This window comes from Oryctolagus cuniculus, chromosome 9 (assembly GCF_964237555.1).
Source record: "Oryctolagus cuniculus chromosome 9, mOryCun1.1, whole genome shotgun sequence".
Taxonomy (NCBI): Eukaryota; Metazoa; Chordata; class Mammalia; order Lagomorpha; family Leporidae; genus Oryctolagus; species Oryctolagus cuniculus.
The window spans coordinates 13,350,839-13,366,874 of NC_091440.1; the positions used below are offsets into that span (position 1 = coordinate 13,350,839).

The 16,036-nt window shown below is 42.4% G+C and overlaps 1 protein-coding gene across 3 annotated transcripts in view; it reads right to left on the minus strand.

The window, feature by feature from the left end:
• The window catches only part of UBAC2 (UBA domain containing 2), a 191,779-nt gene that overhangs the window by 145,891 nt on the left and 29,852 nt on the right, over positions 1-16,036 (minus strand). For all 3 annotated transcript variants that reach the window (XM_008260139.4, XM_017343571.3, XM_070048670.1), the window contains exons 2-4: positions 10,822-10,949; positions 4,614-4,733; positions 3,863-3,972 (exon numbers count right to left, since the gene is read on the minus strand). In XM_008260139.4, coding sequence (XP_008258361.2) covers positions 3,863-3,972; positions 4,614-4,733; positions 10,822-10,949 — 358 coding nt within the window. The remainder of the gene's footprint in view (positions 1-3,862; positions 3,973-4,613; positions 4,734-10,821; positions 10,950-16,036) is intronic.

Here is a 16,036-nt window from a genome sequence, read left to right on the forward strand (position 1 = left end):
GGTTCTACCCAAAGCATTAGGAAAAAATGCACAAGTCTACATATGGTCCAATGACCTTACCTTACAGTCTGACTGGGCCTACATTATAATCAAGGTTATCCCTTCAATACTACTAAGTATAAAGCAATGTGTACATAATATAAAACTTGGTTCCCCCTCCAAGAGGGAGGCACAGAAGGCACATGTAATAATAAAGACAGTGCAATTAACAATACCAATAAAGATATTAATAAACTTGCTTAACACACATAAAAGGATCACCAATCCTGCTGAAGCACAAGAGGAAGCAGAAAACACCCAAGCAGGGACAAGAATGCTGAGAAACCCGAAAGACTGGATGACGATTAGACTCCCAGGGCTTGAAGAGAAAGAAGAAAACCAACATACTCAGGGGAAGGCAGCGGCACTACTGCACCAGTCTTAGCGTAACTGAGCTCACTTACTTCACTGCCCCTTGACCCTCATTTGACATGTAGGGGTCATCTACAAAATCAACTCAGGAAATGAAACTTGCCCAAGTGAAAGGTAACTTGCCCACGATTTCACACAACTAGCAGGTGGCAAGGCTGGATTCTCCAATCTGGTCTATCTGGTGGCAAAGTCAATGCCATTCCTAAAATTCCAAAGTGCTTAAGTCATCTTGCAGCCATCAAACAAATGCCACTAGGTAGGCAGCAGAAGTCTGACCTTTATTTCAAAGGAAATGAAGATTTAAAGGTCTTTAGTAAGCAGGACTGGCGTCATCAAGCCTGTACCTTAGGAAAATAACATCTGACAGCATTGTATGGGACACTTGGAAATTTATAGGAAGACTAGTTAGAGATTTACTGCAAACATTTAGCAAAGAAAAAAAATCAGAGTTTAGACTGGGGTAATAACAGAAGTGAAGAAGAGGGAATGAAGGAATCATTACTTAGGACTTCGAATTAACAAGGCTAAGTGTCCTGCACCATTGACAAGAGAAGGGAAAGCTTTCCAGCTTGGATGACTAAGTATATGGAAATGCCCCTAACTAAAATATGTAGGACAGAGGGAGGAGGGGTGAGGGGAGAACAGCAGAGGGGAGACCACAACACACAAAAGCTTCTGCATTCTCTTTAGGTCACTAGAAAAGAAGACATTGTTTTTAGAAGTCAGGAAGAGTGAAGACTCCAGATGATCAGGAGAGTAATATGGGCTGGAAGTGGAGAGCTTGGAAATAAACAACAGATGTGAACTGTATTTGAATTCATGGCAGTGGACAAAACGGTTCCAAGACACGGCTGGGTGTAAGCTTGAGAGCAGCAGACAGGAACCAAGGACAAAAACAACCGAGAGAGAGAGATGCTTTTGGACTCAAGGGAGCAGGCAGTTTCCCGAGATGAGGAAAGGGAAAAAGCATTTAATATGCCACGGAAAGATCACATATGGTGACACACAGCTTTAGAAATTAGGTGCTTCCTAGTGACCTTTACAAGAGAAGTTTTAATACTGGTGAGGTGAAGAAGGGGTGCAATAAATAGAAAGTGAAGAATGGTTAAAAAAAAAAAAAAGAATGTTGATAAATTTGGCAATAATGGGAAAAAAAGATAATTAAATGCTACATGAAAAATACTGCAAAATGGAAAGCCTGGTGTTTAAAAGTAACCTCTCTTTCTTGAGCTTCTGAAGCTTTGCAATTATCGAAAAAAATTATGTATTTTACATATCTAGAGTTTATTTATGGAAGTAATGATTTATATTCCAAGAAGTCTTTGTTTGAGAAAGTCTCAAGATCTTAAAAACTCATTATTATCATATTCTGTGACTTGCAAAGGAAGAGAAATACATTCTCACTCAGAAGCCGGCTGAATTATCATTCATACTGGTTTTCAAAGGAAATACTGTAAGTTTTGAATTTATGCAAGTTTCCGACTCCTATTACAAACTGAGATTTAAATAGGGAAATAATTCCCTCTCTCAAGTAAAAACACTCCCACCAAATTCAAACATGAATTAGTCCTCTTTTTACATACCAGCTAACAGGATTCCATAACGAAGTAAATTAATATGAAGGCTTTACTGCCATTCTGCTCTGTGTGCAGTAGGAAAAATATCAGACATCAGATAAGGGGTAATGTAAATAGGCATGAAAAGCTATGGTGCTCACTCATCCCCCAGACTTACTCAGACACAAACACATGACACACACGTGGGCTTCTAACACGCAGCAGGCCTCACAGAGAACCAAAATGGACTGTCCTGGCTGAAAAATGTTTCAGGAAAATCTGATGATTTTAACAAGGCAGCTGCTTTTCTGAATTGCCATCACTCTCAACGACTACGCTCTTCCACACTCGCAGAAGAGTCAAACTTCACCATCTAATGAGGAGCCCAACAAAAACTGCATGACAACTGTGACACAGACTTTATCACTTTCATTCAAATAACATGTGCAATCATACATTATTAAACAGCTAATGACTGACATTCACGGACATTCATGCCAATTGTGATCTGGTAAATCCCATGAGGGATGACGACACTGTAAATCCTGTCAATATAAGTGTGAAAGCTAATAGAAAACTAGCTATTTTTATTTCTATTTGTTTATTTATTTGAAAGGCAGGCAGACGGGGAGCTCCTACCTGCTGGTTTATTCCTCAAACAGAGGAATATATTCCAACAATATATTCCCAACAGACAGGACTGGGTCAAGGCCAGAAGCTGGGAACTCAATCCAGATCTCCCCTATGAGCAGCAGAGACGCAACTACCTGCACATCACCTGAGCAACAGGGTGCACGTCAGCGGGAAGCTGGAGCAGGGAGCAGGGCTAGGACTGAAATCCAGGCACTCTCATACAGCTTAAGTACTAGGCCAAATACCCACCCCGGATTTACACTAAATAGATTTCTAAACGAGGGAGTCAAAGTAAATTTGAATCAATATAAATATAACAGCCTAATAGTTTTCAAAAACATAAATTTAAAATTTTTAAAAAGCTGTATTTCACACAGAATTTTAAATATCCAGGATCCATATTTCATACTGTCTCATTCTCCAACCATGGTCTCACACACTTAATCCAGAGATGCTTTAAGACCATTTATATGTGCTAACAACAGGCTGGCAACAAAGTATAACCTCCACACTGGCTATATTTTATCTTTGATGGAGGCAGAGAAACAGCATCAGTTTACAAAAAACTAATTCTTGGGGCAGGCCTTCGGCTTAGCTGTTAAGACACAGGCTGAGGTGCCTGCATGCTTTAATAGAGTGCCTGGTTTTGACACCTACCTCCACTCCTGACTCCAGCTTCCTGCCAGTGCAGACCCTGAGAGGCAGCAGTGACAAGTGACTGGGTTCCTGGCACCCACAGGGGAGACCCGGATTGAGTTCCTGGATGCCAGCTTCTATCCCAGCCACCAAGGAACCATTCACTGGGGAAGGAACTCTGTCTCTGCCTCTCTGACTTTCTGTCTTTCAAATAAATAAAATTTTTAAAGAAATAATAAAAAAAAGTTTAAAAATTCTTCAGAAACTTAATTTCCAGCAAACTTACTTTGATCCCTAATTTATATTTTTGTATTTAATTCATAAAATTACAAGGTCAAGATTTTACTATTAACACAATATGAATTCCATCTTCATAACTTAAATAAGAAATTCATTAAAATCTCTCTAAAACATAGGATAGCAAAGCTGACAAAAGAAGAGCCAATGCAAAGTCAATCGTTTCAAGAACATAATGAGAATGTTAAGCATACACTGGATTTTTCTGCACATAAAATCGATTTACTATATTTAAACTTTTAAAAACATTGTTTTACCAACTTTAATATACAATAATGCTTTTGATTAGACTTGAGTTCTGAATTAAATCAATCTTTAAGACTACTTACAATCCAGAAGGCAAATTACTGGCTGCAGTAATACCAAATGAAAACTGCATAGCTTCCACAAGAATAAAATCAAACAAGGCTGACAAAACCCAGGAACCCAGCAAAAAGGACTGAAAGACAAAACAGGGAAAAATTACTGAAATGAAATGCCTAAAAGTAAACTAATGTTTAATTAGTTAGTGCCAGCCCAGGTATACAGGATGACTCTTCAAAAAGTTCTTGCAATTTATATACAATGAAAAAACTGCAGATGGGTTTAAAATTTTTTTTCCGCCAAAATAAATTTTAATTCTATTTTTCATTGAAGTACCCTCATGTATATATTTTTAAAAAGTTATTTTATTAGGACAGACTTTTCAAAAGTAGGAAATAAAACCATTCTGTCCAAATGCATTACTTTCTGTAATTACTCCATATGTTAAAGAAATGGAATTATGGCAAGACATATTCTTAACAAGTAACGAACAAACCATGAAGCAAAATAAGTGAACAGAATTTCATTAAAGTCAAAGTTCTAATTAAACTTTTACTAATTACTCATACTTAATATTATCAATTATTATTATTATGTTATTATGCTAATATTAAATTTTAAAATTTTGATTAATATCTATGTGCCAAATTAGATAACTGCAAACAATAAGTAAGTTTAACAAAATAAAACTTATGTAAAAATTAAGAGAAAAAAATCAATTTTTTCTATTAACCTAAATAGCAAAGGCAAAATACAAAAAAAAAAAAAAAAACTTACAGCAAATTTTCTGCTTCCATATCTTCTTTCAAATATCCTAAAATTATAAATAAGCAGACTACTGCAGAAAGTATCTTTCAGATCAAGGCAAATTATTCTTCCACAAATCAATCTCCAAATCTAGGTCAGAAAATTAAAAAGAACAATTAATAACTAAGAGTAAGATCTGCTCAGGTTGCTTCCCTAGCAAATTTACCATGCTTACTTTATACTGGTTATCTTTTTTTAAAGATTTATTTATTTATTTGAGAGGCAGAGTTACAGAGAGAGGGAGAAACAGAAAGAGACGTCTTCCATCTGTTGTTGGTTCACTCCCCAAATGGCCACAAAAGCCAGAGCTGGGCCAATCTGAAGCCAGGAGCCAGGAGCTTCTTCTGGGTCTCCCACCTGGGTGCAGGGGCCAAGTACTTGGGCCATCCTCCACTGCTTTCCCAGGCCACAGCAGAGAGCTGGAAGGAAGAGGAGCAGCCAGGACACAAACTGGTGCCCATATAGGATGCAGGCACAGCAGGCAGAAGTTTGATCTACTCTGCCACAGCGCCAGCTCATATACCACTTATTTTTTTATACTCTAAGCAAAATCATGAAGAGTAGATAAAGGAAAAACTAAATATATGTGTTCTCTAAGACTTGAGCTTAAAGGATACTTAAAGGTTTTTCACTTACTATAAGATGCATTCTCATTAAGACAATAGAAAATATCCCATAAAAATCTTAGGGTTGTGTTTGGCAAAATTTCTAAAATTACATACATGAGGGGCTGGCACTATGGCATAGCGGGTAAAGCTGCTACCTGCAGTGCCAGCATCCCATATGGGAACCAGTTCGAGTCCTGGCTGCTCCACTTCTGATCCAGCTCTCTGCTATGGCATGGGAAAGCAGTAGAACATATGGCCAAAGTTCTTGGACCCCTGAACCCACGTGAGAGACCTGGAAGAAGCTCCAAGCTCCTGGATTTGGATTGGCCCACCTTTGGCTTTTGAGGCCATCTGGGGAGTAAATCAGCAGATGGAAGACTTTGCCTCTGCCTCTGTAACTCTGCCTTCCAAATAAATAAATAAATCTTCAAAAAAATTACATACATGAGCTGGGATGAAAGCGTAACAAATGCTACTGAATAAAACTAACTGAAAGACAATTTAAATATGAATTTAAAAATACACAAGAAATACACAGTTCTGAGCTTAATTTTAACAATCAAACAACTTCACAGCAACTATGTATGAGGCAGTGTTTGGAAACTACTACTAAATATCACTATGTTGTACTATTTTATCCAACTTCTGGTTTAGGAAATAAAGAAGAAAAAGCTACTCACAAGCTTATTCTGAGTCTGCTTAAATGTTTTCCAGGTTATTCTTTTTTCCAAGATTTACTTGTTTAATTGAAAGGCAGAGCATCAGAGAAAGATGGAGAACAGAGAAAGCTTCCCTCTGCTAGTTCACTCCCCAAATGCCTACAACAGCCAGTGCTGAGCCAGACAGAAGACATTAGCCAGGAACTCTGACCCAGTCGCCCAGATGGGTGACAAAGGGCCCCAGCTCTTGGGCCACCACCCACTGCCTTCTCAGGCACATTTGCAGAAGCTGGATAGGAAGTTGCGCAGGCGAGACAAATCGGCACTCCAATATGGAATGCTGGTGTTCCAAAGCGGTGGTTCAATCTGCTGCTCCACACGGTGAGCACCGTTTCCCAGATTGTTAAAACATAATCCAATGATGACCCACAAAATACAGATCTCACTTCCCCTTCACAGGAAAGTGATGAGGCTGGTAAAACAAATATTCACCCTGTCTTTTCTTTGTATTTTCACTGGGGTAAAATAGACATAAAATTTACTATTTTAATTAGTTTTAAAGTAGACAACCCAGTAGTATTAAGAAAAATCACAATGTTGTACAAGCATCACTGCTATCCATTACCAGAATTTTTTCATCATTCCAGAGACTTCATACCTGCTAAATAAACACTAACTCCCTATTCTGTCTCCCCTGGACCGCTAGGTAACACTATTCTACTTAATGTGTCTATGAATCTGTCTACTCTGGATACCTCCTATAAGTGGAGTCACACAATATTTGTCCTTTTATTCTGGCTTATTTCACTTTGCACAATGTTTTCAAGGTTCATGTTGAAATATGTATCAGAACCTCGGCCCCTTTTGTGACTGAATAATACTCCATCGTATGTATGGACCACACTGGGTTCTCCCATTCACCCATTCATGGAACTGTGGGTTACTTGCACCTCCTGGCCATTATGAATAATCCTGCAATGAACATCAGTAATACTAATCCTGTCTTAAGTTAAGGAAAATGGGGGCTGGCACTGTGGTGTAGCAGGTAAAGCCACCACCTGCAGTGCTGGCATCCCATATGGGTGTCAGTTCAAGCCCCAGCTGCTTCACTTCCAATCCAGCTCTCTGTTATGGCCTGGGAAAGCAGTGGAAGCTGGCCGAAGTCCTTGGGCCCCTGCACCCATGTGGGAGACCGGAAAGAGTCAGGCTCCTGGCTTTGGACTGGCCCAGGTCCAGCCATTGTGGGCCATTTGAGGAGTGAACCAGTGGAAGACCTCTCTCTCTCTCTCTCTCTGCATTCTGCCTTTCAAATAAATAAAAAAAATCTTAAAAAAAAAAAAAAAGATAAGGAAAAACAGCACAGAAAAAGTATTTTAACTGGTATAAAGTCAGACAACCAGTATCAACAGAAGAACAAACACAAATGAGAAAACTGACTACAGCATTCACGTGTGTCTACTCCAAGCAAGGAGCCGGGCAGAGGGTCTGTTATCAGTGTACTCCAGAATGAAAGGGTGCTCCAGTATATGTTTCAGGCTTGGCCAGCAGAGTTCACTCCACCTGCCAACACAACTGTATCGGGGGAGCCTGCTTGCAAGCCTGGGATAAGGCCACAGCTGGGTTTAAGGAAAAAAGAAACCACGATCAGGTAGAAATCACTATCATGTCACACAGGAGGTACCTCCAAGCCAAGCCTCTTTAGTCCCTCACATTGAAACTTTAAGTCAGACAGGCTACCTTCTAAGTCATGAGAGCACTTCAGAAACTGTCAAGTGCTTTACAAATGTGAGATAACGACTGTCATCTTTGTAGAACACCAGGAAAGGCAGCTGAACATCCTCTGCCGACAGTTACTATTATCAGGAAGGAGCTCAAGGCAGGCCCTAAGAGCCTCTGGGGATATGGGAATTAGACTTGGCAATAATTAAAATGTAACAAAATGTGTTAACAGAACCCCACTGGGTTTCCTGTTTGCTTCTTTGTCTCTTCAGTTCCTGACAAATTAACTTGTGTTTTATATATATGCTCAAGAACATGAAAACTTGAGAGCTTGAAAGAAAAACTATTGGGTACTATTGCAAAACTGGTCCCTTAAGATCTACTACTAGCTGACACTCAACAAAGACATCAAAAACTGAGGATCGGATCTCTGCCTTAACTCCAAACTCTGGGAAACTCGGAACCTACAGAACAAAGCCTTTCATGAGCTTGCCCTCCTGGAAGCATCCACTCTACACTGGTCTAAGTCCCAAACCATGCCTCCTACACATCTCCCAAGGGGCTGAAGTTCATATTGCTTCCAGAAGTAAAATGCCCTTCGTTCTCTTCACTGGTAATCAACAGTCATCCATTCTTTGAGATCAAACTGAGAACTCACATCCCTAAGGCTTTCCAGGGCCACATCACCCTGCGCTGGTCCCCATTCAGTTGCCTGGAGATTTAATATACAACATGTCTCGCAGCATCATGTGTGCGTGTAACGTGTGTGCGTGTTATTCTCCCAAGGCAGAACTGAAACGCCTCCTACCTCTGCAGCAGCTCTTACAAATGCACACTGGGAACCCCCTTCCAGCCTCCAGCAGGAAGGTGTGGTTATTCACACTCTTGGACAGAAAGAGATTGGTCCTCTTCCATTTAGGCAGCTCACCACAGATGCCCAGGCTATGCTGAGCCAAATAAGCTAAATCAACCCAGAAAATAGGAAGGCGCCCACCCAGGGCCAGAGGCCACTGCAGTCCCTTATACCAGCAACCCACAGGGCTTAATGGTAGCCTTACACTGGAATCCCCTGGGGATCATTTTAAAGAGTGAATCAATGGGGGCTGGCATTGTGATGCAGTGGGTTAAGCTGCCAGGCACAATGCCAGTATCCCATAAGAGAGCCAGCTTAAGTCCTGGCTGCTCCACTTCCAATCCAGCTTCCTGACAATGTACCCAGAAAAGCAATGAAAGATGGTCCATGTGCTTGGGCCTCTGCACCCTTGTGGGAGACCCAAATGGATTTCCAGGCTCTGGCTTTGGTCTAACCCAGCCCAGCCATTGTGGCCATCGGGGGAGTGAACCAGCAGATGGAAGACCTCTTTCTGTGTCTCCTTCTCTCTCTATAGCTCTGCCTTTCAAAGAAATAATAAATAAAACTTTAAAAAAGGGGGGGGAAGGGGTGGGATGGGGTGGGGACCAGCATTGTGGCATAGTAGGTAAAGCTGCCACCTGCAACACTGGCATCCCATATGGGCACTGGTTCATGCCTCAGCTGCTCCACTTCCAGTTCAGCTCCCTGCTAATGGCCTGGTATAGCAGTAGAAGATAGCAAAAGTGCTTGGGCCTCTGCTACCCACATGGGAGACCCAGATGAAGCTCCAGCTCTTGGCTTCAGTGCTGGCCTTTGCAGCCACCTGGGGAGTGAACCAGTAGATGGAAGATTCTCTCTCTCTTTCTCTCTCTCTCTCTCTCTCATTCTGTAACTCTTTCAAAATAAATACTCTTTAAAAACAACAAAAAACGAGTGTGCCAATGTCCAGGCCCTACCACCAGACTCTGACTTGGGTGGTCCTACATGAGATCCTGGGAGTGTATATATATATGTGTGTGTGTATTCACACACACACACAGATACATGTGGGTATGTCAATAAAGCTCACAGGAAATAGAAGTATTCTGGTGCAAAAAGTTTTTGAAGTCACATGTATTGAAATATATGAATTCTTTTCTGTTTACATTAAAAATTTTTTAAGGAATTCATATGTATATAAAATACATATACACACATATCTATCTTTTCTTTTTAATGTTTTTCCAGGTGATTATACATGCTGCTAGGGTTGAGAGCCATTGAATTAGAGAAACTGAGTAACACAGAAGCTACACTGTAATTCTGACAGCAGTAATATGAATAAAGAACTGATAGACCTTCACAGGGACCAGTCTGAGCAATGGCATTAATCATATCATTATGAAGAAAGATGTTAGTGCCCAAAAAAAAGGATTTTTGGAAAGATTTATTTATTTATTTGAAAGAGTTAGAGAGAGAGAGAGGGAGGGAGAGACAAAGAGAGAGATCTTCCATCCATTGGTTCACTCCCCAAATGGCTGCAATGGCCGAAGCTGTGCCCATCCAAAGCCAGGAGCCTGCAGCTTCTTCCAGGTCTCCCACATGGGTGCAGGGGCCCAAGGATTTGGGCGATCCTCCACTGATTTCCCAGACCTATTAGCAGGGAGCCCAGATCGGAAGTGGAGCAGCACGGACTTGAACTGGCTTCACCCACTATGCCACAGCATCAACCCCTCCCAAAAAGATTTATTACACTTAACATGCTAGTCAAGTGCTGGGCACAGAAAGGGCGGCAGGTTACACACCAGAGTGCGCAAGGAACACCCCAACCAGCACACGCGTTGTCAGCGAGATCCAGCACCAGCACTGCCAGTGAGGTTCACAGCCACAGTCTCTCTTCCCCACAGCAAAAACTCAAAAGAAAAAAAAAAAAGTCCTACCTGGTTTACCACCACTCTAAAAATAATCATAAATTCAAATATCTTACAGCTGAAAGACTTTAGATCATCTAATCAAATATTCAAACTGAGACAAGCTTTTGGAAAGGTTAACTATGCATGTTGATCCTAAAAAAAGACTTAACATTATTTAAAAACTCCCTTGAAATTACAAATTTTATTTCCATGAGTAAAAAGCTAAAGGGAAACAGGTGTGCCTGGTCGAAGGCCATACTGCAATTGCTTCCTTACAATCTGCCTGGCTAAAAATACCACTAAATATACCTGGAAATTTTACTTAGTGGCAAAGAGTACTTCTTACAAAATCAGGGGCTTTGCAAGACTCAGCTACGGCCAGAAGAAAAGGGCAAATATAGAAAAACCTCTGCCTCTCTCCCAAGAGGCCAAGGAAGCGGCACTCACCTGGAAGTCGTTCTTGACTGCATGGAGGTCATAGACAAAGAACTTCTGACAGTGAGGCAGCAGCAGAGCCAGCAGAAGGGACAGGGCGCTGGGGACCAGCAAAAGGCTCTTCGACAGAGGCGCCTTGTCTGCAGGGAAAAAGAAACTCTTCAGATGGCTGCTACCAGATGTTAAGCACCTCATGGGTGAAAAGCAAGAGAATTCACTTCTTGTGCATCAGAACACAGACAAAGTCCAGAAATTTACTAACGTGTCTTCAAAACATCCACCTGCAGAAGTAACAGAGCAAAGGACACTGGGAACAGCCTGACGCACTGCTGGGGCTTCACTCCCAATTGGCTCTTAGAGGAGACCAAATCAAGTTCACAGCCAGTAACTTCCACAAGACAGTTGCTCCAATGGCTCCATTAGTTAGCTCCTGAGCATGCATGAGATCCACATACATAAATATGCTTTAAAACCCTTTTAGGGAGGCCGGCGCCACGGCTCACTAGGCTAATCCTCTGCCTTGCGGCGCCGGCACACAGGTTCTAGTCCCGGTCGGGGCGCCGGATTCTGTCCCGGTTGCCCCTCTTCCAGGCCAGCTCTCTGCTGTGGCCAGGGAGTGCAGTGGAGGATGGCCCAAGTGCTTGGGCCCTGCACCCCATGGGAGACCAGGAGAAGCACCTGGCTCCTGCCATCGGATCAGCGCGGTGCGCCGGCCGCGGCGGCCATTGGAGGGTGAACCAACGGCAAAGGAAGACCTTTCTCTCTGTCTCTCTCTCTCACTGTCCACTCTGCCTGTTAAAAAAACAAAAAATCAAAAAACACATACACACACAAAAAAAACCCTTTAGGGGTTGAAAGTGTCAACAGCATGGCCTGCAGCAGCCTCTTGAGACTTCCCCCATGACCGTGAACTGGAGTCCAAGTCGGTCTCCACGAATGCCTATGTGACATCTGCCTAGTACCCAAAGCAGCTACATGCTTCTTGCTCCCTCATCTAATCATTCCTTCCCACAGAAGGTCAACACAATGATGCAGTCAAGGATATTTGGAATATTTTAGGGAACAGCATAAAACTCTCTCCACTCTTAATGTAAGCCTAAAAGAAGCAAATTACGTTTTACTTCAGTTCTTCACTTAAAAAAAAAAAAAAAAGATTCATTTCATTTATCGGAAAGAGAGACAGAGAGAGGGAGTGAGGAGATCTTCCCTCTGCTGGTTCACACCCCTAATGGCCATAATGACCAGGGCTGGGCCAGCCTGAAGTCAGGAACCTGGAACCCATTCAGGTCTCCCACATGGGTGGCAGGGACCCAGGTCCTTGAGCCATCATCTGTTGCTTTCCCAGCCATATTAACAGGAAGCTGGATCAGAAGCAGAACAGCTGGGACTCAAGCTGGTGCTCCCATAGGGAACAAACTCACTGCACCACAATGCACCCCTGCTTTCAGGTTTTCACTTTTTTCCCAACAACAGAATGTCATCTTGTCCCCACCCAGGGACATTTCCTATTGTGTGACATGTGGGTGGCCTCTCCTTTCCCTCCTGAGCTACCCTTCTCTCAGACACTGAAAGCAAGCCCCGAAACTCCTCAATGGGTGAACCCGCGGACAGGACAGGCAGGCGCCGCGAGGAGGGAGGGCCTGGGCCTGCGGAACTGGCTCTGCACCCTACTGTTGCCTGTCCATGGACACTGTGTCTCACCTCTCTGAGCCTCATCCACTGCATCTGATTAATACTCCTATGCACGGATTTCAAAATTACTTTATACCAAAATAAACTTATTTTTTCATTCCATTGTCCATGAACTATTTGATGCACCCTGGTATCTAACGCTCAAAGCTGCTCTGAGGGTGAATTGAGGGGTACAGAGCACAGGGCCCAGCTCATGCATGGGACCCAGAAAGTGGAGCCCACTGCAGTGCATGCAATCCTGGGAGCAACCGCTTTGCAGAATGGCCCAGTAATGCTCATGGTGCCAAAAGATCAGCTCTGCGAACCCAGCTCTGGGAAGCCACCAGTACGCTTGGTCCCGAAGGCCAACTGAAATGTATGGGACATTTAGGCTTTTGAAGCTTAATCTAAAACCTAAACCCTGCCTTTTTTTCCTTCTCATCCTCCTATTATGAAAATTTTTATACCCAGAGAAAAGTATGGTTTTAACTCCATTGGTGACCCTTGCCTGTTCCACTGGGGGTTACGTAATGGTGATTCTGATCACTCCATCATTACTTTCATGTCTGCTAAGCTGACATTCCGCATCTGAAAAAGCTCTTGTGTTTATTCTCCTCTTATTTGGGTGCCAGTCTGTCCTTATGGCCTTTTCCTATTCAGTGTATTACAACCAGTTACATTCTTTTAATGATTGTATTTATTTATTAATTTAATGTATTTTTAATGATTGTATTTATTTATTGTATTATTAATTTACTTAATGGTTTTATTTATTAATTGTTACAGACAGAGAGGGAGAGACAGAAAGGTCTTCCATCTGCTGGTTCACTCCCCAAATGGCTGCAATGGCTGGAGCTGGGCTGATCTGAAGCCAGGAGCCAAGAGCTTCTTCTGGGTCTCCCACATGGGTGCAGGGGCCCAAGCACTTGGGTCATCTTCCACTACCTTCCTAGGCTATAAGCAGAGAGCTGGATCAGAAGAGAAGCAGCCATGACAGGAACCAGTGCCCATATGGGATGTTGGTGCCGCAGGTGGAGTATCAGCCTACTACGCCACAGCACCAGACTCTCCCCACCCCCGCCTCCCCCTGGCTTTTATTTTAGGTGTTCCAACCATCCTAGCGAGAGCCCTTTAACCAGCTCCGTGGCCCTCCATGACCCTGCTCTGTCACCCCACTCACTCATCCTTTCTAAACACCTCCCTGGCTCACATGGGCTCTCCATGCCCCACCTAGCATTGTTCACAGGAGCCCAGTTAGGGAACAATCTTTAGAAACCAAATCTGGGCACCAGATGTGTGATTCTGGGTGTCACTGCTTCTCAGCTCTTATATTTTTGAAATCATGACTCATAGTGATATTTCCAATTCAAATTCAACAACTGAACATTACAGGGATTTTTCTTAAGCTCTCTGTATTTTTTTCTTTTCTCCCTTAAGTATTGATAGTTATATATTTATTTTATCCTATAATCTGCAAGATAGCTTTAACTATTACAATATTAATATCATTACACAAACTCTTTAATATATCTTTGAGGGGCTGGCATTGTGGCATAGTGGGTAAAGCCATCACCTGCAGTGCCAGTATTCCCATATGGGTGCTCCATACGGCTGCTCCGCTTCTGATTCAGCTCTCTGCAATGGTTTGGGAAAGCAGTAGAAAATAGCCCAAGTGCTTGGGCCCCTGCAACCAATGTGGGAGACCCAGAAGAAGCTCTTGGCTCCTGGCTTCAGATCAGCCCAGCTCCAGCCATTGCAGCCATTTGGGGAGTGATATATATATATATATATATATATATATATATATATACACACACACACACACACACAAAATTATACACATATACCTCTTTGAATATATATATTTGAATATATATATAACATATATATATATATTTGAGGGTTTTTTGTTTGTTTGTTCTTAGAATATAGCCTCTGAGGATGGACACAGTTATAGGCTCTAAAAATACTTGAAATAATTCTTTTCTCTGTGTAGTAATGATACACAGACCTATTTCTCTTTACATTAAATATCAGAGTTTGCTTTTCCTCCTATTTGAATTGAACTCTTTGAATATATAAAATGCTTTCGTTGTTCAAAAACCAAATTTATGGATGGGCATGATGGTGAAGGGAATTAAGCCACTGCTTGCAACACCCACATCCCAAATCAGAGTGTCTAGCTCAGGTATTGGCTACTCTGCTTCCAATCTAGCGCCCTGCTAATGCACCTGAGCAGCAGATGATGGCTCAAGTTCTTGGGTCCCTGCCACCCATGTAGGAGACCTGGATGAAGTTCCTGGATCCTGTCTTCAGCTTGGCCCAGCCCTAACTGTTGCAGGAATTTGGAGAGTGAACCAGTGAATGGAAGATCTTTCTTTCTCTCTGTCTCTGTCTACCTGTCTCTGTGTCACTCTGCCTTTTGAATAAATCTTTTAAAGAAAAAAAACAACCAAAATTATGAAGAACAACAGCTCTCATCCCTTCTACCCCTTCCCCCAACTCTACTCCCATATATACATTCGCTTCTGTTAGCTTCTACTAATGGTTTTTTAAAAAATAACACACAAAAGTCAATACACATATAAATACATATGCAGACATATTACAAATACACACACACACATGTAGGCAGTTCCTCATTTCTGGACAGCTCTGACATGAAGGATTTCAGTTACCACTAGTTAGTTACATAACAGCAGTCTCCTGATTACATGGTGAAATTTCACTTATCACAGTAATACAAACTGTGAATAACTGCATAAAAGACATAAATCACTATGTAAATAAGACACGCATGAGGCTCAGTGACCAATCATGTCACTTCAAAGTGTGTCCGTGACTGGTCACTGGGAAGCTGTCATTCAACTCATGAAGTTAGCAAAGCATGACACTGTGTTGCCTCCTTGTCTGTTAGTAATAAGCCCACATGACATCTTAGGAAAACAGATCGCAGAAAGAGGAACTAGCCAACAAAGATAAATCCAGCAAAGAACTGAAAATTATTAGCACTATAAGTGAAATGTGAATCAAATGTAAAGAGGTTATTGAATAAAGAGTGGGCTACAGGAAAGCCGACACTGTTGCCATCACAGACACCCTAAACGAGCAGCCAGAGAAACTCCGTGAAGGTGAACTTAGAGACAGATGGGATGTGTGCTTGCGGCAAGCAGAGTACTGGCCCCCAAAGATGGCCACATCCTAATTCTTAGGACCTGTAACAACATTAGGTTATGGTGGGGTGGGGAGGTGGCTTAAAGCCACAGGGGGATTAAGGTTGCAGGTGTCCGTAAGATGGGAAGCTTACTCAGGTGAGTTCAACGTAAGCACAAGGTCTCTATAAGTGAAAGGGGAGCAGGAGCGTTCCAGAGTGATGCTGTGTAACAAGGCGTCCTCCAGTCTTTGCTGGCTTTGAACATAGAGTTTGGCCATGAGCCAAAAAAAAAAGTATGGGCAGCCTCAAAAAGCTAAAAGCACAGGCAGCAGACCCCTCCTGAGAGCCTGCAGCGGAAGCACAGCTGGGCCGGCCCCTGGGTTTCACCGGGGAGCTGCTTCT